General features: G+C 39.3%; 3 protein-coding genes across 3 annotated transcripts; 1 reads left to right on the top strand and 2 right to left on the bottom strand.

Moving 5' to 3' along the window:
• Positions 1-1,776: 1,776 nt before the first annotated feature.
• LOC126751240 (uncharacterized) lies at positions 1,777-5,061 on the bottom strand. Its single transcript, XM_050461325.1, has 4 exons — positions 4,872-5,061; positions 4,488-4,798; positions 2,023-2,133; positions 1,777-1,942 (listed from the first exon to the last, which is right to left on the bottom strand). Exons 1-4 carry the CDS (start codon positions 4,962-4,964, stop codon positions 1,777-1,779), a joined length of 681 nt encoding a protein of 226 aa, XP_050317282.1. The 5' UTR covers positions 4,965-5,061.
• On the top strand, positions 4,993-9,923 carry LOC126751678 (uncharacterized). The gene is made up of 3 exons (XM_050462132.1): positions 4,993-6,619; positions 7,858-7,968; positions 9,725-9,923. Exons 1-3 carry the CDS (start codon positions 5,490-5,492, stop codon positions 9,858-9,860), a joined length of 1,377 nt encoding a protein of 458 aa, XP_050318089.1. The 5' UTR covers positions 4,993-5,489; the 3' UTR covers positions 9,861-9,923.
• On the bottom strand, positions 9,873-26,832 carry LOC126751239 (protein kinase 4). The gene is made up of 5 exons (XM_050461324.1): positions 26,322-26,832; positions 23,307-24,039; positions 19,389-19,868; positions 10,318-10,500; positions 9,873-9,894 (listed from the first exon to the last, which is right to left on the bottom strand). The coding sequence occupies exons 1-5, from the start codon at positions 26,830-26,832 to the stop codon at positions 9,873-9,875; spliced, it is 1,929 nt and encodes a 642-aa protein (XP_050317281.1).

The raw sequence follows: 26,832 nt of genomic DNA, 5'->3' as shown, positions 1-26,832 counted from the left end.
CTATCTATGCCAATAAAATAGTTCCACTCTCTCTGATTTTAAGTCTTCCATGGATCAGGGCTAAACATGGTTTGTAAACCTGAAAAAAGAGAAGGTAACGCACTAGGTTAAAACTTTCAACGGCAAAAACTTCAGCTCCGAGTGCTATCTTTGGATAAGTTGAAAAAGACATCTTCATATTGGCCGTGAACTTCGTAGAAGTAGTTATCTTTTGATGGCGGATCGTTTTTCAGAATCACAAAAAATTCACCTACTAATCAAAAGTGGAATGGAATAGGACAGAACAGTTATGCGAGGTTGTCGAAGCACTTTCACCACTCTAATTGAGGCATCTCCAAAAAATGCTTTCTGAATCCATCAACTATCTCTTCAGGTGTCGAAAAAGTAAGGAGTCTTTCGGTGCCAAGCCTGGAATATGCGGCGGATGTTTTGAGTGTTCAAAAATTCAGTTGTTTTAGTCAATGTGTGAGACCTCGCTTGTCGTGTTGAAGAGAGATCCGTCTTTGGTGGTTTTCCTAATTTCTTGAAAGACAACTGGCAAAAAAATGGTTTTTTACCACTTATAATTTACTGTTCCGCTGCTCCAGTGGAAATTATTCGTTTGCAAACAACTATTTCTGGGTTCGGCTCACCTTGAAACAACCAAGTCAACTGCTGTTTAAATATAATACTTTCGGGCTCATAAGCGTAAGTTCACGATTTACCAACTACCACGATTTTATAGAAGTGTTTCGAAGCACTGCTATTGTATTCTGTTAACACTTCTCTCGACCAATCGACATGAGCCTTTTTTTGAGCGATTGACCAATTCGTGTGGGATCCAACGTGCACAAACTTTTTTACAGTCAAATGTTCATGCAATATTGAATGTATTCTAGTCCCACTAATGCTTATAGTTCTCTCAATCACAATCAAAAATTTAATTAAGTTCATCTGTACACTATTGATGAGTTGCGCGAAAATGTTAGCGATTTAATTCCATTTTTTGGACGACAAGAATATTTTAAGTTACTGTAAACAACACAAATAGCACTCGTATGGCAAAACGTTCTGAGTATGCATACCATTAAAAATGTTAAACTTTACGATAAAATTATGAATTTCCAGATTGCAACACTGAATCCGTTCTCTCAATCACATTCAAAAATATTAAAGGCAACCTACGATGGCGAAAATGTTAGCGATTTAATTCCATTTTTTGGACGACAAGAATATTTTAAGTTACTGTAAACAACACAAATAATGGCGTGTTAATGCTAAGTGCCAAGATGTATACAATAGATTTACATGATTTAGGTTCGGAGTTAACATCAACTTTCACTTACTCTTTAGGTAAGGTAATTTAAAAATCGTTTCAAATAATGGATTGTGTTATTCAAATTTGATGGTGGAATATAAGTGGCACAGAATGTACTAGACATATTTCAAAATATGTTTCGAGTTTCGCTGATTGGGTAACAGAATAGAAAATTAAGTCCTTATCTCTGAATTTCTATCTTCTTTCACTAGATACACAAAATGTGCCTAGGGGCCTCGTCAAACATCCACTCTATCTGTCTACACTAGATACAACGAATCTTGAGAGAACTCCTTGCAAGTGGCAAGCGTGCAGACGTTTAAAACAGAGTACCTCTCACAACAAATCGTCCAACTACCAATGTAGTTTGAACGGAAAATCTGTTGCACAAAGGGAGAGTGTTAAGGATAGCAAAAATCATTTCAATTAGGTAGCCGGGAAAAAACGCCGATAATTTGTGTAAGTATTGGTTTCATTCATCAATCATTTATTAATATAATTTTAGTTACAACACTTAAAATATCTTTTTCGCATTCGGAATATAGAGCGGTACAATTTTCACCTAAAAACCCATGTAGTTCGGCAGCTTCGTACGCCTCCCGGTAAACTTTTTCGTGTTTGGTGAAACCTTGATGCAGAGATGGCCTAATGATTACAAAAATAATAAATTTTGTTTAGTTGTATTGTATTTGGTTGAGTTGGTTTACTCCGGCTACTCTACTTACGTCAGTATAAATGTCAATAGCTCCGTGAGAATTGTATGATGGTCATCGTCAAATGGATGCTGTGCTAGCTCGCAAACGCTGCGTAGAAGACAGGTTTCATGTACGCCGAAGCTGGAAAATGGTTTGATCAAAAATACATCTTAGTTCATGAAAAATAAGCTGATTAAAAAAACTACTATACAATGTAAAAATAGAGAATCGTATGTTGGTACCGGAAATGTGATTAATTAGAAGGTTGATTGGCAGAATAGAGCAAATTGTGAAGGCCTGGTAATCCTATAATGATTCATGATACTTAGCATATGTTCTAATTTTGCTACGCAAGGCTTTTTAATTTAAATTTCGCGTGAAAATCCATTCGTCGAAATATTTGTTTCTAGGTTTGTATGACTTTCAGTGACATCTGTGTGTTTAGTATACGCTTGTCTTTCTAAAATATATTCTGCGATTTTTCGATGAGTGAAATTACTCAACAGATTGCTTATCTCGCAACATTACAATCTCCCACTACACGTGCAGGATAGAATATATATCCCGGAGTTGAAGAGGGAAGCGAGACGCTTTTGTGGACAAAAAAAGAGGGAAGCCCAAATGTGTGAGTACGAAGAGCTAGACAACCTGGCTGACAGCGGTAATGCTCGAAAATTCTACGAAAAGATGCTTGGAACATACTCTTGTAGAACCCCGAGAAGTGATCTATATAGCGAGCGATGCCCATAGCATACTGAAATTATAGAGGGTGTCAGCCTGCTGAATGGCAGATAAAACACCAGGAGATGGTGAACCTGTTTCCCCAATCGATGACAATGAAGCAGACGTTCCATTGTCCGATTAAGAAGAAGTTCGAATAACAATTACCCGGCTAAAGAACAACAAAGCGGCAGAGGTCGATGGGTTGCCGGCTGAGCTATTCAAATACGGCGGCGAAGAACTGATAAGGAGAATACATCAGCTTCTTTATAGAATATGGTCGAAAGAAAGCGTGCTCACATCACTGCTTATAGTCATAATTTGGAAGTCGTAGATAAGTTCGTTTCTCTTTGAGCCAGCATTAATACCAACAAAAACGTCCACTTTGAAATCCAATGCAGAATAACTTTTGCCAGCAGGGGATACTTCGGACTTAGTAGGAATTGAGAAGTAAAGTCCCCTCCAGACGAACAAAGACCAAATTCTACAAGACGCTCATCATCCCCGTCCTGCAATGACAAAACGTTACAAGTTTTCGAGTGAAAGGTTCTGCGGAAGATTTATGGTCCTTTGCGCATTGCCAACAGCGAATACTGCAATCGATGGAACGAAGAGCTGTACAAGAACTGTAGAACTAAGAGACAGCGGCTACGTTGGCTAGGTTATGTCGTCCGAATGGATAAAAACACTCCAGCTCTGAGAGCATTTGAAGCACTACCCGCTGGTGAAACCAGAGGAAGAGGAAGAGCTCCACTCCGTTGGAAAGAACAGGTGGAGAAGGTCCTGGCTGCACTTGGAATCTCCAATTGGCGCCAAAATCCGAAAGGAAGATGGACTGACAACACGAAAATAAAATAAAGGAATAGGTGCTGGAGAATCGATGATTAACTGTTAGAGATCTTACTGGCATAATTGGAATATTAGAAAGATCCGTGAAAACCTCATTTGGTTCCAAAATCACGCAATTTTTTCGAAAAACAGCGTCGCGTTAACGTCTGTGAAACAATCCTACCAGGATGTCTTGAAATGTATTATTACTGGCGATGAATCTTGGATTTAAGCTTATGTGGAAGCCGAAAAAACGAAAAATCAATATTATGTTGACAGTTTTTCGATTATCAAGGTGTGGTGCACTCCGAATTTTTTTTGACCGGGCAAATCGTCAACAAGAATTACTATTTGAGTGTTATGCGTTATTTGCGCGAAGCTATTCGTAAAAATAGGCCGAGATTTTGGCCCGACGACTCTTCGTTTTTGCATTACGATAATCCACCGTCGATGCAGTATTGAATCTTGATTTTTTCCCTAAATTTTCAACCAATATCTTGCTGCTACCACTGTATTCGCTGATTAACCTCCGTGTGACTTCTAGCTATTCAGCACAATGAAACGACGCTCTGGGTAAGCGCTCTTAAGCAAACCAACTAAATTATGTGGATGGCGAAATGGTTTCGTCACTTACAGCCTATGTATTGTTTACCTGTTGAACCTTAAAGAATAATCTAAGGATTAGCACAGATCGCTAGAAAACTACACTATTAATTTCTGTAACAAATTTTTAGAATTTCAAAGCCGTTTTTAGAATAAAATTTTAGGAATACACCCGAATATTTTGATAACCGGTCCGAGGAGCAGCAGTTACCGTAAATTCCAAAAACCATCGCACGTACGTAACCAACACAGACCGAATTCTCATCAAACGTAGCATTCTCACCCCTGAAACATTTCTCAACCTCGAATCTGCGTCTAGGCTTAATTTTACCTAAGTAATATACCTGGAAAAGTAATCCTCAATGCCCTGATAGAGCTCTCCAGCCGTTAAGTCCATCGGGTGCTGATTTACATTTATTTTGCGATCATATTTATCTAACCACTGCAAATGTTTTTGCACTTCCAGACTATCATTATCGCTGTCCACACTACGTTTATCTCGCGGTTTCGGATTTTGTATTCCCGGCCAAATTGGTATGTTATAAAAAGCCGAAACTGAACCCGGTAAATTATAGGACATTTGAAAGCACCAATCTATGAGTATGCTACGCTCAGGAAGGTACTCCACAACCGGATAAGAAACGGAGTGAACAAGCTGAGGAAGAGAGAGAATTTAAAGTTATTGTAGTACGAAAAAGGAGAGTAGAGGAATTGTATAATATACTTACACCTAAAGAGGTCGACTGGTTTGGATAAATCAAACCATTCGTGCGGTCGAGCAGTAATGCAATGAGTATCACACAAATCCCTTTCCAAGACATATTGACTGTCGAAATGATCGTTATAAAGTACAAAAAGTAACTGATTTAGTATGTGAAACGCTGTTTGAATAAAACCCACACCCACTTACAGCCGATGTACTGGAAAAATGATTTCGGTTGAAATATTTGGGTTATTGGAGTATCAAAGGCGTTTGTTGACAACTTTATTAACAGTCGATTGAAAGAGAGATGTCAACTAGCTGTAAATGGTTTATGTCAATAATAATGAGTATAATCAGTATACGGTACATAAAATTTAATTTATGATGGCTCAATTAGTGTTGAGTGCAAGTTTCGTTGGTGTGATCAATTCGTTTAATCCAAACAAGAATATAAGGAGAAGAAAGTAGTGAAAATAAAAAGCGATTAAATTACGACAAAAATGCCGTTAAGTGAGTGCCGAAAATTGTGCCGAATTTTTTGAGTTCTTGATAGTTTCGAAGTTTCCACAGCAAGTAGTTTTATATCTTTAGTCGAACGAAAAGTACGTATGGCTCACAAGTAGGAGGAAAAGTCGTGGAAAAAATGAAATTAACGCCAGCGTACGGTTTTCTGCATTTATTGCTGCTTTTCGGTAGCCTAAGCGTGGAGGCACAAAATTTTACTGAACCAGTGTTCCAAAACTTATTACCAAAAACGAACTTACCGAAAATAAATTCCACAAACGCGTCAACTAAGAAGGGGCTTAACCCCAAAACATGCAACACGAATTCGCTGAACACCTTCAGAGCTGGCAAAGGTACCACCACATTACGGCCGATCGTGGAGCGTGTGTTTTCACGCAAAAAACGTTTTCTTCTCGCACCAGCTAAAACTCGTCTAAAATTTACAATGCAACTTGGTAAGAAATTGCTAGCGACCTATCCTAGTGGTTTCAATTTCAATATAGAAATGGCTCTTTATTATCCCATGATTACTAGTCGCCTCGATCTAATACCGAAACGTTTACGTCCGACGACTACGCCGAAACCTAAACCGAAGGGTCCCACGCCGCCGCTTATAATACAAATTCCGGGTTCGTTAATAAGGTACAAAGGCAAACCAGCTGCAAAACCGGCGAAAGTGCAACGTATCGACGAGTCGAATCGGCCATTGTTGTGGGTGGATACGAAGCCTGTGGAACCTTTAATAGTGCCAGTAGCGCCTGCAGCGCCACCAACCTCACCTGTTTCGAAATACTACACACAGCCATATAAGTGGCAGCAATGGTCCAAGTATGGCGCACCTGGTTATGCGCAGCGTTATGAGTGGTCACCCGCAAAGCAATGGCCCGACAAGCAGCCCCATTGGTTGTCTCAAGACACGAAGTGGAGTAAATGGACAACTACGCCGCTGCCATGGACGTCAAGCAAGAAATGGCAGAAAAACACCAATAAGTGGCAACAATGGGAGCATACGCAAGCTGCGGGAGACGGGTTCATCCAAGGCAGTCGCTGGAAACGTGATACGGAAAATGCCGAAGAACCTAAACCGCTGGGAAGTGATGATTTTAATGAAGCCGATCTGAGCTCTATTGATGTTTTAGAGGAGTTGGATGAAATAGAACCGTTATATATGCATTTTCCTGAACTAGAAGATCATTATGAGTGGAAGCATTATCATAATTATCGCGATCGCAGACAACTGTATCATCAGCTGCACGGTTTGAGCAATATGTGAGTGTTTCATTGTGATAAAGTCTTTAATATTGGTTAAAATTGAAAGAGTGTTCTAAAAATATTGAGGTATCATAAGATATCGGATTGTTCCTAAGTTTATTCTGTATTCAAGGAAAAGCTTGTTTCCTAAGTTCTCAGTTTCAGAAAAGTGTTTGGGAGAAATGAGTGAGAAAAGAAGAGAGGCAAGGCGATAGAGTGTGAGCTGGACGGCGATGTAGGGTCTAAAATTTTTTCCTTAACTTATATGTTCATTGCTATTAATAGAATAAATAAGATTTTCTTTAAGATTTCCTCTAGATTTTGTCAGGCGATTGAAATGACGTATTTGTTAGATATTTTTCCTCTATTTTTTATCCGCAATTATTATTATAGAACAGTACCCATTTCTAATAAAAACAAGAAAAAACGTTAACTTCGGCTGCACCGAAGCTAATATACCCTACACAGGTGCATTTCTTTTAGTAACTATGTGTTCAGTTTGTGTGGAAGCTATATGCTATAGTAATCCGATCTGAACAATTTTTTCGGAGATTATTATTACTTTAAGCAGTAATCCATGTCAAATTTCGTGAAGATACCACGTCAAATGCGAAAGTTTTCCATACAAGCCCTTGATTCCGATCGTTTGGTTTGTATGGCAGCTATATGCTATAGTAAGCCGATCTGAACAATTTCTTCCGATATTATATTATTTCTATGAACAATAACTCATACCAAATTTCGTGAAGATATATCGTCAAATGAGGAAGTTTCCCATGCAAGCATTTGATTCCGATCATTCAGTTTGTATGGCAGCTATATGCTATAGTTGACCGATCTGAACAATTTCTTCGGAGATTACATTGTTGTCTTAGAAAATAATCTATACCAAATTTCGTGAATATATCTTGTCAAATGCAAAAGTTTTCCATACAAGAACTTGATTCCGATCGTTCAGCTTGTATGGCAGCTATATGTTATAGTGGTCCGATATCGGCAGTTCCGACAAATGAGCAGCTTTTCGAAAACTTCGTGACCCTGTTCAGGGTATAATAAATGAGCAATTAGCCACTGAAAATGTTTAATATAATCGGCTGTCATCTGCATTCCAGCAGGACTTCTAGAGATATAAAAATATATATTTGGAAGTTAATTTTCTTAGCACGCCTTTTATCCTTGTATATATATTGTCCTTAATCACGATTATTTTTCTTGCAATAGATGGAGATTTTTTTATAATTTTCGTCATCTTACAGCCTCGGTATAGACTTGAAGTCCTGTATTATGCGCGCAATCTGCGATTGCAAACGATTTTTGCTGCCACCAGGATACTCATTAGCGCAGGATATACTCCGTGTAATGTTTACGTAAGTAAAAAAAAATTGAAATTGAATTTATTGAAAAACTAATAATATAAATTAAGAAAATAAAATAAATTAATTTAAAATATAAAAAGTGAGGAAGAGCTAAGTTCGGGTATAACCGAACATTTCATACTCTTGTAACTTGCAAGGAATAAAGCCAGGAAAGTACCTAGTACCGGGGTTTTCAATAAGTGCGATACAAATAAAAAATTTTAAATAAAACAAAAACAGTTTGGAATATCAATGAATTTTTTTATTTCTGTGAAAAAACACGTTCGATATTCGAATGAAGTTCATCAATCGTCGCTGGCTTGTTAGCATAAACCATAGAATTCGCGTAGCCCCACGTAGCAATAGTATAACGGCGTCAAATCGCACGATCGAGACGGCCAATTGACTGGGCCATTTCGTGAGATAACACGTTTACCAAACTTGGTTTTCAATACACCGATTGTGACATTCGCTGTGTGGATTGTGGCACCGTCCTGTTGGAACCACATATTGTCCATGTCAATATCTAATTCGGGCCAAAAATACATATTTCATTATCATTGAGCGGTAGCGATTTCCATTCACAGTAACGTGCCGGTCTTGATCATCACGGAAGAGGTACGGCCCAATGATGCCGCCGGCCCATAGACCGCAACAAATGAAATTTTTCCAGGATGCAATCATAACTCATGGAGTACGTGTGGATTGCTGCCTGACCTATAACGCATATTTTGCTTATTGACGTAGCCATTCAGCCTGAAATGAGCCTCATCGGCTCATCGGATAATTTTCAAGTTGTTGCTCAGCCCAATTAACGAAAATACGACGATTCTGGTAGTCAAGCCGTTTCAGTTCTTGCGTTAATCTTGCGTGATCTTGTAAGGATGTACGCCAACATCTTTTCGCAAAATTCGCCACAACGACGTCACAGAGATGCCCAACGCTTGAGAGCGACGTGTGAGAGACTGATTTCTATCTTTCACAATTGATGCGCCAGCGGCAGCAATATTCTCGACATTACGGGAACTTCTTTATCAAACTGGCACTGTGGGTGTGGATTAAAATTTTTCCACTAGAAGCTCAATTGTTGATCTAACAGCATGATTATGACGAGCATAAATTGGACGTACCGCTCTTAAAATGAGGCCACTGAATCCGAATTTCGGTAATAAATTTTAATAATTTCGACTTGTTGTTGTATCGTATATATTTCCATGATGAAATGGCAAACCTTACTGAAGAGAAGTGTCAAAAGAACGGAAAAGACTATGACGTCATTTTCTGTTCCTATCGGTCTACTTTTGTAGCGTCGTTTTGAAAAAATCTCCCTTTATAAGGGAGCTACTATCATCGCTTCAGTATTGACCCGATTCAGCACATTTGTAACATACAGAAATACTACTATCAGGAAAGGATTATCTTTGAATTTCAATTATATATCTCATACAATGACCGATATTTTCGGTAAAAAACCAACTATAAGCATTTAGTCCTCATATTCAGTACCTAGGGCTTGAACAGTTTTTGTTGGATTTGGAAAAAATTTGGTCATAAGGTGGTATAGCTCAAGAGCGCCATTCGTGCGTTTTATCCTGATATATTAATTCATTCTTGATTTGTATACTGGATAGTCAAAGTTTCAAATGGAATTTAAAATTGAATGTCTTAGTTATTGGTTTATCACGCTTTTAAAAAATATTTAAATAATAATATTTGACACAAAATAAGGATAACTTTACCTAACCTACACATACTTCTTTCGTCACAGATTTCCAACAAAAACTGGCCTAGAAGACGATTACAGTCGCATTGTGCAAGCCGATTACGAAACATGTGACCACCAACTAAAGAATGCGTGTCCGTTTAATGTGCTCTCATGGCTAATGGGACAGAAACAGAGCTAAATAATTTGGAACTCAGCATTCATAATGATAATGGCTTAATAATTCAATAAAAAAAGTTTTAAATAGGACTCAACAAGTGTTTTCTTTATAAAAGAGTATGGGTGATATTCTTTCGTATTTAACTTTTATTTTTCCAACTAAGTATCTTGAAAGGTCAATATTATTCCATATAATATTTCTGTTATTGAACGAATTGACCACCTCTACACCAGACTTCCAGAGCGATTGTGACAGAGTATCGGGTCCATAAACTGCACTTGGCAGCTTGAGATCATTTTTGCCTTTATCTAGTACTGTAAAATATGCCGTATTTTCTCTTTATTTTGCTCCATGTTTGCGACGCTATAACTCACGAACGACTTAAAAGAAACGACAATCAATCAAACATGTGTTAGCGCGTGAAATGAGCTTTCAAAAAGGTATAGCATGACCCGATGCGACATTGGCCGCGTCATACTTTTTGCGTTTATCTTTGTAATGTATTCGATTCTCCATTATGTCCTCATCCAAAGCTTCGGGTATTGTAAAAAGCGCGCGCATTAGTTCACCAACAAAAGTGCCGGGTGTGCGCTCATTAGATTTTTGTCCAGTCTCGCAGAGAGCGCGCAAAATGCAGTGATGGCTGTTTGGTATTTCAAGTCTGTAAAATAAAATAAAAATTACATTTTCTAATTATTTAAATACAATAAATAAATTAAGCATATAAATAAATAAATTAAGCATATAAAGAGTTACTATAATGTTAATGGAGTTTTACTAAAATATTTCTTCAATCACGGTAACTTTTTTATGGTTGGGCCCAAAGTTAGAGAGAGGGTAGGCGGTGGAGTCTTCTGTCGTGAGCTCTTCATCTACTCCAGTTTCAGGCTATGAGACAACTGTAGCGTCTTTCAGGCGAAGATGGCTGTCATCACGGTAATAGTAGATGTACTTATCTAAAGTGTAGTTTATTTCAGAGAGGAGTTTATTCACTCTGATACTGTGGCGGCTATATAGGCTTTGAGCTTGCTGATAGGTGCGCTCAAGACTAGTCAAGGAGTATCGAACCTATCTGTCCATAACTTCTGGCTCCTTTGTTATTCGTCTTGTTTGGGTTAACGATCGCGGCGGAATAGCCGGAAACAACAAAACTGATGAGCTTGCTAGAAAGCTGGTTTTATGGATCCCCCATGAGCTCAGCAAGCGCTGCTCAATAATCAGAAGTTGTTCGGCTTATAATATAATATAATATAAGAGCTCATCTGAACTATTAGACAACATCGCTGAAATTAATTCGAGCCTGAACTGTGAAAATTAGATCCAGTAAGATAGTCTGATCTAAACAAATAGACCAAAGAGCTACGTCATTTTTATTTTACGGATGTAAATACATGTTTTAACTTTGTGTCATCTTATAGGAAATGACTCCCTCATTCTTTGATCAAAAAAAGAAATCACCTTAGCGTTAAGATGATTTCCGTAGCACAGAAAAGTCTGTTTACCATCTGTCAACCGAAAAGAGAGATTCTGGTTAATTTTGCTGCTTTGACTTACTAAGTCGGTGTCTGATTGATTGAACAAGCTGTACCAATCCATGCTGATTTAAGCTTATACTCTCTATTAACTTTGTTCTTGTAAGAGTTTCTAATCTTTTTTATCTTTTTAATTGTTTTGTGCAAAGAAGATACTCTTGTAGCAGTCGCTTTCTCTAACAATATGGTTTTGCCTATTCTTTTTCATTTGGAATAGTTGTTTTGACAGCAATGTCAGAAGCAGTTGAGTTGCAGAGCATTTCAAGCGTCACATGACATTGGAAATTTGTAAGAAAAGCCGGTTGAGTGTGCAAATTTCTTTATACGCAGCTATATTAGAACTTTATGTAAGTTTACGTTTGAACCTTTAGGTTCACAAAAAAGAAGGAAGATATAAAATTTGAAAAAAATTAAATTCATAAACCCAGTGGCTTCGGTTGGTCGGCGCAACTTGAGCACTTTGGCAGACGATACGAGTAACATTTACCGTAAAATAATATTTATAGAATTTTTCTAGTTGTGAGCTGGTATACTGCGATTGTTACACTTACAGGCCAAGTCTACGAAAAAATATGAGATGAAGTATCATTAGGTGTATAGCAGATAAACCTTAGCCTTAATATAAACTACGCTTAAACAGACGACTGACAACGGACATTATCTTCATTTGTAGGATAGATTTCCATACAACGACTTGGTTTTGATAGGTCAGTTCGTATGGCAGTCAGCTCATAGTGGTGCCATCTGAATAATATATTCGGAGATCTCATTCATATTTCGTGAACGACGCCATATTTTTTCTCGCTCTTTTGGCATTTCTCTGTAGTAAGGTTTGAGATTTCATCATGGAAAGTATACGATCCAATAACGAGTCGAAATTATAAAAACTTATTATCAATTTTAAGAGCGCTACGTCCAATTTATGGTCGTCATAATCGTCCTTTCAGATCAACTATTGAGCGTCTGGTGAAAAAATTGGAATCCACAGGCACAGTACAAAATGTTCCCGTGCCAGTTAAATAAAGAAGCGCCCGTAGTGTCAAGAATATTGCTGCCGCTAGCGCATCAATTGAGAAAGACCCAAATCAGTCTCTCACACGTTGTTCTCAAGCGTTGGGCATTTCTGTGACGTCGTTGTGGTGAATTTTGCGAAAAGATCTTCGCCTACATCCTTACAAGATCAAATTGACGCAAGAACTGAAGCCGCTTGACCACCACAATCGTCTTATGTTCGTGAAATGGGCTGAGCAACAACTTGAAAATGGTCGGAATTTTCATCGAAAAATAATCTTAGAGATGAGGCTCATTCCTGGCTGAATGGCTTGGTCAATAAGCAAAATATGTGTTATTTGTCAGACACAAAATCTACAAGTAGTATTCCAAGAGTCACCATTGCATCCCGAAAAAAATACGATTTGATGCGGTTTATCGAATCGTTACTGTGCACAATGATAACCGAATATTTTTGGCCCGAATTGGATCATATGGACTTGGACAATATGTGGTTTTAACAGGACGGCTCCGCGAGCCGCACAGCTAATGTCAAAATCGATTTATGGAGAACCAAGTTTGATGAAAGTGTTATCTCACTAAATGGCCCAGTGAATTGGCCGCCTCGGTCGTGTAATTTGACGCCGTTAGACTATTTCCTGTGAGGCTACAGCAAGTTTTGTTCTGATATTGAAGCAAAGCTTCGAATAAAAATCTATTCAACATTTCTTGAAGATACTTTGCCAGATAAAAAATTTTCCTTTTGCAGATTTGATTTCGATCGGTTCTTTTGTATGACAGCTCTGTCCCAAAGTGGTCCTATACCGGCGGTTTCATTAAAGGACTAACTTCGCAAGAAGAAAAGAACGTGTAGAAAATTTCAGGTCGATATCTCAAAAAATGAAGTTAGTTCGCGTATATACAGATAGACAAAGAGACGGATATAGCTAAAGCGATTCAGGTCGTCACGCTGATCATTTACATACATATACATAAATTATACTGCTTCTTTTGGGGTGTTAAGAACTTCGTGACGAATTTCGTATACCCTGTGTAGAGTATAATGAACTAGTACTAGTGTTGAAAGTTTCAAAACTGAACCAGTGCGGTACTAGTTCGTTTTCCCACGAAGTATGACACTTTGTTGTAATCTGAAATGTTGATATGATCAATTCCATCTTCAGCCCACAGATGCACATAACAAACGTTTATCTGATGCAAGATAAAACCATTTTGTAGAAACATGTGCACATATGTATGTATGTATGTGTGCATATAGTGTATCATATATAGATTGCAAGCCATTTGAAGTTTGTCTTTTGTCAATGGCTTACTATGAAATTTCACTCATGTTACATGATAGTAATTCCTGCTGACAACTGAATCAAAATTGTGAAGCCATGAATTTGAAGACAATCGCTGCTAGTAGCTGCACATATCTCTTCACATATACTATGCACCATACACAAATACACATATACATGTAGAAACCTTTGTAATGATTACTTTCATCGCATCTGATTGCTCTGCCATACAGTTTTAGGTGCATCATCATTTGCATGCACACACACATTCATATAAGTATTTATATGGTATAATACGGGAGTATGTATCTTACGATCTATTGGGTATACTCCCATGTGCATTTTAGCATTGCGTAATCAAATAGTTTTATTATTTCGAGTGAAACAAATTGAAAATTGATTGGCAATTACTGTGATTGTTTCGCTTTTGATAGTCGTCATGCAAAAACTGCAAAAGTTTGTACCAAAGTATGTATGCAGTTTGCATTGTTTTTGTCAAGGCCAAGCGCTTCTAAAATTCAAAATGCTTTAAAATTCCATAGGCTTACTGTAATTCAAGGTGACTGAAATTTTATATTTCTAAATCAATTATAGTTTTATTTTGACATTGACGGCGCATTTTTACTGACTTGCTGTCGAGAAACAGAAATACTTTAAAGAAAGTCTTCGTGAAACTAAGCGCATCATTCGATTCCCTGAAAACAAAAAGGTTATCATCGAAAAGCCAATGCCTCTTTAAACTGGGTCTTTGGTGCGAATTTTTTAGCCGAGGCGGAAATGCCAACCACTTCTTGCTAAAGCTGTAGAGTCGCTGCGGAAGCGTTAAGATGCCGGTCTTGGTTAGGTAGCTGTTCACAAGAAAGGCGGTGTGAGCCGGGGCGTTGTCGTGGTGCACCTTCCAATCGGCTGCGATGTCTTGTCGGACACAATTGACCCTTCGTTTGAGTCTCTTGAGGACTTCTACGTAAAACTTGGCGTTGACGGTTTGTCTAGGAGGAATAAATTCATGGTGGACGATTTCTATGATGTCAAAAAAGACAATGAACATCGCTTTCACTTCGGATTTGTTCATTCATCAGCGACCTCCTCCCGGCACTCCAAAAAGGCCTGGTGCCACCGAAACACACCACTTCTTGCTAAAGTAACATCCTGCTTGATCATATCAAATGTCTCTGAAGCAGATTTACCGAGTTTCACACAGAATTTAAAAGCGTATCTATGCTCTAACGAACGCTGCATTATCGGCTTGCACCACTCACAGTAACCGTCGCGCGAAATGTTTGTCCTGACTCTCCAGGTGCTCGGTGGCAACTGATCAGCTGTTCGTTAGCTAGGAACGCCTTCTACCGAATCCAGTCGGTGTGCGCACGCTCCGAAGTACAGTCGCGGCGGAAGAAAATCAGTCCTATTTCTTTCCCATAGTATGTAGGCCCCCAATCTGTGACATGGTCTGTAGAATTTGTTCAACCATTATTTTTTCAGAAGCTTGTGTTAATATCAAGCTGTTGACGTATTAGCAAATGAAACCGCCAGTAGAAGTCGGTGCAACAAAGAATGTAGAGAAAGCCGATTTGGAATTAAAATATATATATGTATAACAAGAAAAAGCGTCAACTTCGGTTACACCAGAGCTGTAATACTCTTTAAAAATAGAAATTTTTCCATACAAGATTTTGATCGGACGGCGTATATTTGCATATAATATATGCTGCAGGGATCAGATCTAAATAATTTGTTCGAAGAATGTGCTGTTGCTTTGTATAATATTCTATGCCAGATTTTGTGAAGATATCTGGTCGAATAAAATAGGTTTCCATACAAGAACTTTATTTTGATCGTTCACTTTATAGGAAATGTATATGCTATAGTAGTTCAATATCGGCGGTTCCGACAAATGAGCAGCTTCTTGGTGAGAACAAGACGTGTGCATAATATCAGATAAATATTTCAAAAACTGAGAGACTCAGCTCGCTAGGATGATAATTTATATATACATTGTGACAAAAAAGGACCGGAAATTGTAATTAAATTCCGCGGGAAATTCCAAAAAAATCAATTTTGTTATATTTTTGTATTTCTAATCAAATTTCGTGTGTGGTATCGTTGCGAATGTTGGAAACGGCCTACGATGTTTCAAAAACACAAGACCACGAGTGGTATAAAGCCTCAAAGACGGTCGAGAGATCATTGAGGACATGCCTCATACTGGACGACCTCTTCTTCAATCTCTCTGATGAAAATACTAAAAAAAAAGTGAAGAATATGGTCTTTGCAAATCGTCAGGTAAATGTTAGTGAGACGGCAAGAGAGCTCAACATCTCTCGCGGGTCCGTTCGAATTATTTTGGTATATATTTTGGGTATGAATTTTTTTCAAAAAAGTGTACTTTAAACAGGTCTCTTTGAACATGCTTGTATGAGTTCGAAATGCAAACAAGTCAACAATTATCGAAATGGAACCCGTTTTTAGTCGATTGAAGAGCTCTCTGAATTCTCTGAAGGAGTTTAGTACAGAAAAAAGCAATTTTAAGCAATTCTACCCTTTGACCTTACTTAGAAGATTTTCTGCAAGTGATACTGAAACTGTGTACGTTTATTAAATACAGTTATCTTGCCTTCATTACTTTCTCTTTCCTTTGCTACATTACTCGACCTTCTCGGTGCTGGCAACTCAGCTCCATTGCAACTTCCGGTTACTCGTTGCCGGTTTGCCATTGCAGATCGATATAGAGCAGGATGTTTTACGTAAATACAGCCAAATAGGATTGTCGTTAATGACTGCCAGCGATATGCAGATGATGTTGCCCGTTTCAATTTGTGTTTGTCCGTATGTAGTTGTTGCATCAACAAGACTTTTCCTTACTTTTCTAAGCTATATTGGCAAATGTTGATTGGTTCCAATGAAGTGGCTAAGCTACACTTGCGGTTTTGGAAAATGCAGTATACTGCACCAATTGTATTTATATTGACGTGAATGTTTTTGGGGCACTTAAGAAAATGTATTAAAGGGGTGGTAGCGTCTAAAACTTGAAAAACTGGTCAAGTACTCAGCATATTTGGTTGTTCTAGCACGGTTTTGTTGGTATCTTGGGTTAAAGTAAGTTCGAAGAGCGTAGCTGTTCACCGGTTGGAGCTTGCAGTCAAACCACCCCCCATTGCAGACGAAGAGTTCGAGTTGCCGCGAGAAACAAGAGTGACGCAGATTAAAGCAGATTAAATTCCTACTTATCCAGAATAGACCTTGACATATCAAACATATGTCTAGCGTGCAATGAGACGCGCATGACACCAGCCACCTCTTTGCATGCCCCGCTAACTCTACACATCTGAGACCCTTCTCCCTTTTATCTGACCCCGTCGAAACAGCACATTTCCTTTTTAAAAATAGGCGACATTTGCGTGGTGATTTTCAAAGAAATCGGCGGCTGAAGCGCATGGGGAACTCCAAAAAGTTTACTGAGTTGCTGCTCCAAGTGAAGCAACGTGCCGTGATTGGTTTCGTCGCTTTAAAGACGGTGACTTCTATATTAATGACCATCTGCGCGAAGGAACGCCAAAAATCCTCGAAGACGCTGAGCTGGAGACGTTGCTCGATCAGGACCCATGTCAAATGCAGAAGAGCTTGTTTCAGCATTGGGGGTAATACGTCAAGCCCTTTTAAAGCGACTACTTGCGCTGGAAATGTTTCAGAAACAGTGGACTTGGGTTCCTTATGACTTCAATGCCTGGAGAGGCACGAAAAAGTGGTTAGTTGCCAACCTAATAGTTTACAGTTCGAGTAAGATTAAACTTGTTCAAAAACCCTGGGCGCCACTCTCCTTAATTATCCATATCCATTGTAAATGCCTAAGGCTCTCCAAAAATACTAATAATATTGAATAAGTGGAGTAGTCTTCGCTTACATCGTGCAGTCGATGATGAGTGAGACTATTAACCACTTGTCAATTAAATATTTAGAAGACAATGTGACATAATTTGATAGCGGTTTACGGTTATTCGAGTTGATTTTGCTATCAATCCGCAAATGAAGTTTTTCGAAGAATCTTCAATACTAGAACGAACATAGAAGTGTGCTTGAAGTACTGACAGATATGTGCAGATTGACTTGATTACTGTACCTTTGTCTTTATGCTGAGCATAACAATGGGGTTCCTGATCATTAAATTGATTTGGTTTGGTTTGGGTTCGGGAACCACAGTTGACAGTTGATACTAATAATAATTCGACTGAGATATTTGGAGGATCATAACAATGTTTAGCATAGTTCTTGCCCAGTGTGCAGCGAATCGGACCGACATATGAAACGACTTGGCACATTTTAAATTGAAAGCGAAAAGTTCCAAGAGGATCCGACGTTTTCTGGCTCAATGGGTATGTAAACTAGCAAAATTGCCACATTTGGGACGAAAGACAACCTGAAGAGATTCAATAGCAGTCATTTGATCCAAAAACAAACAACGGTTTGGTGTGGTTTGTGGGCCGGTGGAATCATTGGCCCATATTTCTTCAAAAATGATGCCAGTGAAAACGTAGCCGTCAATAGCGACCGTTATCGCGCCATCATGGCTACCAAATATTTGATGCCTGATCTCGGCGACATTTGGTTTCAACAAGTCGGCGCCGCTTACCACACATTGCATCAATAAATAGATTTATTGAGAGAACACTTCGATGAACAGATAATTTCAAGTTTTGGGCCGGTCGATTGGCCACCAAGATCGTGTGATATAACACTGCTAGAATTTTTCCTGCGGGGATATGTAAAGTATAAAGCCTATGCGGACAATCCCGTTTCGATTCAGGCCTTGGAGCAAAACATCACGCGTATCATCCGCCAGTTACCAGTCGAAATGCTCAAACGATTCATCGAAAATTGGGCTTAACGGATGCAACCTCTGAGACGTAGCCGCGGTGGACATTTGAAAGAGCTAATCTTCAAAAAATAAATGCCATAGAATGTTCTTTTGAATGATATTAAACATTCTCCATTAAATTTCAAGTTTCCGTGTTTTTTCTTTAAAAAAGTAGGAAGCTTTGAAATGGATCACCCTCGAAATTCTGGGTCGGCCTTAACTTCGCTTGAAGTACAATTATTCGTTATGATTTTTAGTATGCAGCCAATAGCTTGGAGTTTCATCTGTCCTTGCTAGGATTCTAAGTACATTTTTAACTTAGCTGAATTAACTAAAGCTAATAATTTTCTACGCGCTTCTTGAACATCCCCCGTATTTGCATTACTTTTTTCTATATAGTCTAGCCTTTAACGACGCCACAGCCGTGGGTAGTAAGTACTGCTCCTTAGCCTAATAGCTCGCAAGTCGTGAATGCAAAAGCCAACATCGCTGCATGCAGATCAAACAAATCACCTTAATGCCATGTATCGACTTGAAAGTAATCTCGTTGCTGTCTTTACTCCACTCTGTAGATATTTGCAATTTTTCCACGCTTACTTACACACACACGCACACTACCAAATATATGGTTGGCCATGTAAGCAGCCATGCCAGCACGTTTTCCTCGATGAAATTCTATATTTGCAAATGTATCGCCATTTCAAACAGCACGTTTACGACATTTCTCACTAAGAGTTTGGGCGAGGCGTGCGGCAGAGCCAACGCAAGCAATGCGAGGTAAACACGGAAAAGTCTTATGTGTACGCACACTTATGTATATGTATGTATGTAGTATGTATGTATTTGCAGCTAGAATGAATGTGTCACTTACTTGTCCAGATACTTTTCAATCTTCTCGTAGAGCGTTTGCCGTGTTCGCCGATGATGGCGTACATGTATGCGCTCCATGCGACTCAACTCGTTGCCGGCGATGCCGCTGCGACGATAGCGACGATGTGGCGTTGACTCTTGCTCTTCGCTATGATTTGTGCTATGCGAAGTTTTGTTGCTGCTTATGTTGTTGTTGTTTTTGTTGTTAATGTGCATTGCTGCAGCTGTCTGTGCCGTTGCAGGCTCATCTGCTATGCTGCGCTTACCGAAAACCGGATAAATTCGATGTTTCCGTGCTGTGGCAGGTGGCTGTTGATAAAATCCGGATGCGGCTTGTTTTTGCTTTTGTTGCGCTTGCTTTTGTTGTTGTTGCTTAGCTGTTCCTTGTTGTTGCTTTTGTTGTCGTTGGTGCTTTGGCTGACTGGTGCCACTGTCAATACGTCTTGAGGGAATTGGTTTTCTACGCAATGAATGCGATAGTCTGTAAAATGAAAACAAAAAACACATAGCTTGTACTTATAGATATGTATACATATGTATGTATGTATATGCTGAGTATATAGGTTTTTATACGCGTGTACATGAAAGTCCTCAACATGCGTATTTAAGCCCATTTAAGTGAAGAAATTGAGCTTAAAAGAGTAAGGAAGCGGCTACGCTTCAGTGGAAATACAACCCGCGGGAGTGTATGATAGTCATTATTATCAGTTCGAGACTATCATTTACTGCTAAGGTATCAGTTATAGGAAATGTTTAACACAATTTTAGTTTCCAAACAAAATGAATTTGAGCACAAATGGTCAAATGGTTGATTTTTGCTCACGAACTAACTGAGGTTTAGGTTATGACACGTGCTACTCCTTTTCTTCTGTCGGGTGTCGCGTTCCTTCCATCAAATTTTAATCACTAGATGAATTTATTTATTTTAGATGGGTGTTGCTCCGTCCTCCTATGTCTGACTTCCTACTGCTGGAGAAAATAATTCAAGCTGCAGAGTTGAATATAGATGGCACAATCTTCTGCAAGAGTGTGCAGCTGCTGGGGTACGCCTCAAAATCCAACGCAGAATAACTCTTGCCAACAGATGCTACTTCGGACTGAGTCGGCAACTGAGAAGTAAAGTTCTCTCGACGACCAAAGACCAAATTCTACAAGTCACTCATCATCCCCGTCTTGCTATATGGTGCAGAGGCATGGACGATGACAACATTTGATGAGTCGGCGTTACGAGTTTTCGACAGAAAGGTTCTGTTGAAGATTTATGATCCTTTGCGCATTGGCAACGGCGAATACCGCAGTCGATGGAACGATGACCTGTACGAGATATACGACGACATTGACATAGTTCAGCGAATTAAAAGACACTGGCTGCGCTGGCTAGGTTATGTCGTCTGATGGATAAAACACTCCAGCTCTGTAAGTATTCGACGCAGTACCCGCCGGTGGAAACAGAGAAAGAGGAAGACCTCCACTCCGTTGGAAAGACCAGATGGAGAAGGACCTGGCTACATTTGGAAAGGAAGAACGACTGGCGCACTGTTATAAACACGGCTATAACTGCGTAAGCGGTATCTACGCCAATAAAGAAGAAGAATTGTGGGTGGAAAATCGTCATAATTACCGAAAAAGAGTTAGCGAAATTTGGTTACAAGAACAGACACAGAACTAGATGGGTTTAGATCTTTGCCATGAAATAGAGACTTAAGAAAACCCGTTCAATAATTCCATTCGACAGCTGTGGACTTGACTATTTTGTATATGAAACAATTATAATATCGTATTAAAATATCTGCTGAAACCAAATAGTTTCTTGATAAGTTTTATCTGAACACTTCTCCAGGGGAAACTATTTACAAATTTGTGTATGGTCAAAAGAGCGACGGACGCAGTGATGATGACAACTTATTTGAACATTACCATCCTAACGGGGACTAGATAACCGTCACAACATCAACAACAACGACAACAACAACAACAAAAGACCCAGTGACTGCTTAGAAGAATTGGTCACAGACGAAAACATCAAAAATTAACTAAATAATATTGGATAAAGACATACTGAGAATGAAACAGATTGAGATAGATGACACTGTTAAGAAATTAGGTCATTAATATGTGACTCTTGATCCGCTAAGTGGAGATAATTTTCTAAAAGACACAAAGTGTGTTATTTGAAATTCTCAACGCAAAGCTGGGTATTGTTGCCTCTATAGGAAATAATTTTCAGGAATCCATTACGAATATTTTATGCTTGACAATGGTACTGCAAGGCTTGATGATGTATGGACGAACCGGGGTATTTCAGATAGCCTCGCTCAGGCTTGTTTATCTACAGAGGGTAGATGGAGCATGCGACTCGCCAGTGGAACTTACAATATTAATTTATCAAAAATGGCTTATGGAGTGTGAGTCGGAATCTACTGTTTGGAGCTGGAACTCAAGCGACTCTTCATGGGTTCGGAATATTGCTTTCATGCGGAAGTCTTTGCTGTTAGGAAAGGGGCTGAGATATCTAATAACGCAAGAAACAACACAAAGAAGATTAATATAGATGTCGATAGCCAGGCGGCTATTGTCAGAAAATGTTTTCAGAAGCAGTAAATGTAGCCGCTGCCGGAAAGCGGCTGTATATGTACAGGGTTCGAGACCACTAATGAGTTCCGGGAAACGAAGTAGCTGATGAGATTGTCAAAAGTGCTATGCATCTGGCTACCGAACCAGTACTGGAAATAAGGAAGTTGGTAAAAACGATATACAAGTGCTTTTCGAAAGGGTGGACAGTCCTATGAAAGTAAGAAAGAATGCATTGAGGAAATACAAGATCGCCAAGATTATGTGCAAAAGCCTCGAAGAAAAACACGTCTCGAAAGGACTGCAGGGCGGTTGTAGTCTTAGTGACAGATCACAACCTACTGGCCGGATGGACATAAGTAACGAAAATCCATGCAAGGAAGTAGGCAGGGAAAGACGCTGGAATTATGTAGAAGTCGCCAAAGATATCTAGGAGCTTTGCAACTAGATGAACTATTAATATTATATTCCAAGTTTCAAAGCCAAAGCCCTTAAAGTTCGCAAAAAGCCTTGACGTCCTGTACGTCGAACAGTTCAGCATTAAATTGAATCTCCATTTGGCATTACTAAGGACCAGAACGTCTTTGTATAACATGATAGCCGGCCAGTATAATCTAGCCTTACTTTATTTACATACAGTTGACATTTGTGTTTAAACTTTTGCAATATGTTTGACCAAGTTTTATTTGCTAAGTGTGGATGACGAAACTGATAAACGAATGTGTTCAGCTTTTGCATTATATTATAGCCTTGTTGATATCAAAACTACTCTTTATTAAGTGGAATACTGCTGGCAGATTTATTCAGTCTACGACCCCTTAAGTGATTATCATAAACTCAGCAACAGTGATCGTATGTATTATGGAGTACATTCGTCGTACTAATGTTAACTGTTATTGGTTTTTTAATTTTCTGAGAAGTGGTCTTAAGAAGTATAAGCAGTATGGTTAGAAAAAACTAACTTGAACCTAATCGATTGAGGTTTTCAAATAATAATTCAAAAAAAATCTGAAAATATCGATAAGTTGTTGGTAGCACTGATGAAAGTGGTTCTACTTTTTTTGTCTCTGTTATGTTACCAAAAATAAACGGTAAGTGGACGCGGATATACAAAAAAAAAGATTTAAATGCCTGCAAGCGCAAATTATAGTTGAGTTGCGGCACAGTAAACTCTCTGCTGCATGCAACATATGTATGTAGATATGTTTATTCTTGTATGTGATCTGCACCATTTTGTGACAGCCGAGACTACATTTTCACATGCCTCACAACACATGACATACTCGTACATGCCGCACTCTATCACCACATTCAACATCAATTGATTTCACTTTAGCACTGCACTTACCTCGATCCCAGATTCCACCAGGGATATTGGTTGCTCCCGTTCTGCGCCTGAGGCCTGTTACTATAGATTGAAGAGACACGCTGTTGTTGTGGTTGTGGCGTCCACTTGTTGAAAGGATGCACTTTCAGCGTTCTTAAGTTATTATTCTTGTTGTTGCTCTTGTGTAACTTGTTTTTATTGCCGCCACCATAGTAGTGTTGGTCCTTGCGCCGCCAATCGTTCGGCTGTTGCCGATAATAACCGCCAACTGGTCGTCGTGACGCTTGTGTGCGGTAGTAACTGTCTGTAGGACGTCGCAACATATGATTTTTCTTGTTATTGTAATCATATTTATTGCTGCCCTTATAATAATAATATTTCGGATGCATTGGCGCCTGAAAAGCTGGCGGCAGTCGGGCCGTAGCTTTCGCGTAGTAATATTTGGAGTCGTCACTCTTTCTTGCAGCCGGATTTGTCAATGTCATGAGATTGATGTAGTTTGGTTGTAGACTCTTTGCCGGTTGCAACGTTTGTTGTTTTGTTGTTTGTGCTGAATGCGTTTTCGTCTCCACATAAGTAATGCGTGATTCGGTGTCGTTCCGCCGCAAGTCGTTTGCGGGTTCTCTCAAACGGGTGGCGATTTCTTCGATAACGTCTCCTTGTGGCTTACTGGGTAATTCCCAAGCCAAGGCAACGGTTATGCCGAGAATAAGGTAGTTGGTGTAATCCGCAACGCCATAGATACCATCATAAACTGCGGCAAGAGAGAGAAGAGAGGAAAGTAAGAGAGGGGATATTGAGTGATATTCGTCACAGTAAAACACAAAGTCAAGTGGGCTTAAACTTTCCGAAACCAACTCTGATTTTATAGATATACAACGAGTAGCTACATTAACTTTTCATTGGATTACCAATATGGCAGCGTATATAAACCGTATGTACATATGTATATAAAGTGGAGTAGAGTTTGATAAATTGCTTGTAAAATACAACGATGCCCCAAGCAAACATTAAGTGCCGTTGTTGTTGTTGTAATAATAATATAATGCAATAAAGCTGTTGGATTAAATTAGTAGTTGAACCTTTGAAGCGCATACCTAAACTTAGTTTCCTCGAAGAAATATCTTGTTGTTTTTCTTCGGATTTCAGAATATCCGCCGAAAAACGTAAGCTTTTCTGAGCATTTCAGTCCAGAAACTTTTTGGAGCAGCAGTTGCTCTAAAGTTCTTCTCAGCGAGCATTCTTCAATATACTTCACAAAAATCATTCCAAGCGCATTCCAAAATACAGACGTCATAACTTTGCCAACTGACTGTTGTGTTTTTCCATGCTTTGGAGGGAGTTCATCGTATGCAGTCCACTCGTAAGAATGTCGATTGGACTTCGGAGTGATATTTCATACATTGTCACATAGCGATGCAAAAAGTCGGGTTAATTACGCTTGAACATCTCCAAATACTGCTTTGAGTCAACAAACGTCGCTGTTTTTGGTCAAAGCGGGGCTCGCGGTGCACCCACGTTGCACAGAGCTTTCTCATACCCAAATATTGGTGAATGGTATGATTCAGTTTATATCACCAGAGTGCTTGCTATCTCGAACAACTACACTTTATGTTCATCCAAAATTATTTTGTGGACTTTTTGATGTTTTCGTCGATAAAAACAACACCACTGCATTCACTGTCGTCGGTGCTCATTTCACCATGCCTAAGCTTAGCATATCAAACCTTGATGATTGATTTTATTGATGAAGTGTCCGGAAACTGAACTTCGAAGTCGTAGATAATTTCGTCTATCTTGGAACCAGTATTAACAGCAACAACAATGTCAGAAATCCAACGCAGAATTACTCTTGCCAACTGGTACGAGTACTACTTCGGACTGAGTAGGCAATTGAGAAGTAAAGGCCTCTCTCGACGAACAAAAACCACTCATTATTCCGGCCCTGCTATATTGTGCATGAGGAAAGCAGACCGTCCCTGCAAACGACGCCATATTTTTACCCGCTCTTTTGACACTTATCTTCAGTAAGGTTTGCCATTTAATCATGGAAAGACATAGGTTCCAACAAAGAGTCGAAACTACAAAAATTTACTACCGAAATTTGGAGACACAGGTGACGTCGTTGTGACGAGTTTTGCGATAATATCTTTGCCTACATCCTTACAAGATCAAATTGACGCAAGAACTGAAGCCGCTTGACCACCAGAATCGTCGTATGTCCGTGCAATGGGCTGAGCGACAACTTGTAAAGGTTACTGTGGATGGGAATCGCTACCGTTCAACGATAACCGAATATTTGTGCCCGAATTGGACGATATGGACTTGGACAATACGTCACAATCGATTTATGGAAAACCAAGTTTGGTGAACGTGTTATCTCACGAAATGGCCCAGTCAATTGGGCGCCTCGGTCATGCGATTTGACGTCGTTAGACTATTTTCTGTGAGGCTACGTCAAGCCAGCGACGATTGATGAACTTCGTACGAATATCGAACTTAAAATTGCAGCAGTATCGGCCGATTTATGCTTGAAAACTGTCGAAAATTGCGTTCAGCGTCTGTACTTCTGCAAGCGTGCCCGCGGTGGCCATGCAAAAGAAATTGAGTTTCACACATAATGACATCCAATGTGCTTTCAAAGGAATAAAGAATCCGTTTTTGTTTTATTAAAAAAAAAAAAACATTTGTAGCGCCCTTTATTGAAAAACCCATTATTCCACCTCATTTTCTAAACTATTTCTCCACTTACATAACTACTAGGCCTCACTTGAAAACCATCAACTACAGCTGCATTTATACTTATGTCCATACCTCAAAGCTATAGACATTCATGACAACTGTGAATACATTAGATTATATGAAATTAGATTTCGGTTTGAATATTCCCAGTTTGTTTGCTACCTGAAATCCATTTATATTCACTTTGTACCACGCTCCTTAGCTTTCGTAGACACATACATATGCACATAAATGAGCCCACGCATGCAGCGCTGCCATTGTGTCCAGTGACACTTCAACTCGCAACAGACTTACCCAATTGAAATGAGCTGCCCTCCGGAAAGATCAAATAACGACGTTTGCGCGAGAGTAAACGGTCCGGCGCAGCAGCTGCATTCACCGTTGACGAAGCGGATGCCAGTGCCGCCTTGTGCTCTTCCTGCAATTTGCGCTCTATCAGCTGGGCAAAGTCTTCGCTGTTGTTGTAGTTATTGTTGCTGTTACCATTGCTGTCAATGGCTTTTGCATGCAATATTGTTGTAGTGGCAACACTGTCATTATGCGGCAACACTTCATCAACAAAAGCGGATGCGGATGTTGTCCTTGCCACAGCTTCTGCTACTGCTGTTGTTGTTGTTGGTTTAGTAGCTCTTACGTTAGTAAAATCTCTTAAAACGTGTGTTGTTGCTGTTGTGTCGCGTGCCATTGATGTTGCTGACACAATAATTGACGCAATTTGTTGGTACTGCTGGCGCGGCGTGTGCTGTGACAGTGTTGCCAATATGTTGAGCAAAATGAAATATGTTTGTATGCGACGCGTGTGCAT

The sequence above is a fragment of the Bactrocera neohumeralis genome, chromosome 2, assembly GCF_024586455.1.
Source record: "Bactrocera neohumeralis isolate Rockhampton chromosome 2, APGP_CSIRO_Bneo_wtdbg2-racon-allhic-juicebox.fasta_v2, whole genome shotgun sequence".
Lineage (NCBI taxonomy): Eukaryota > Metazoa > Arthropoda > Insecta > Diptera > Tephritidae > Bactrocera > Bactrocera neohumeralis.
This window is presented reverse-complemented; position numbering and strand designations above follow the sequence as displayed.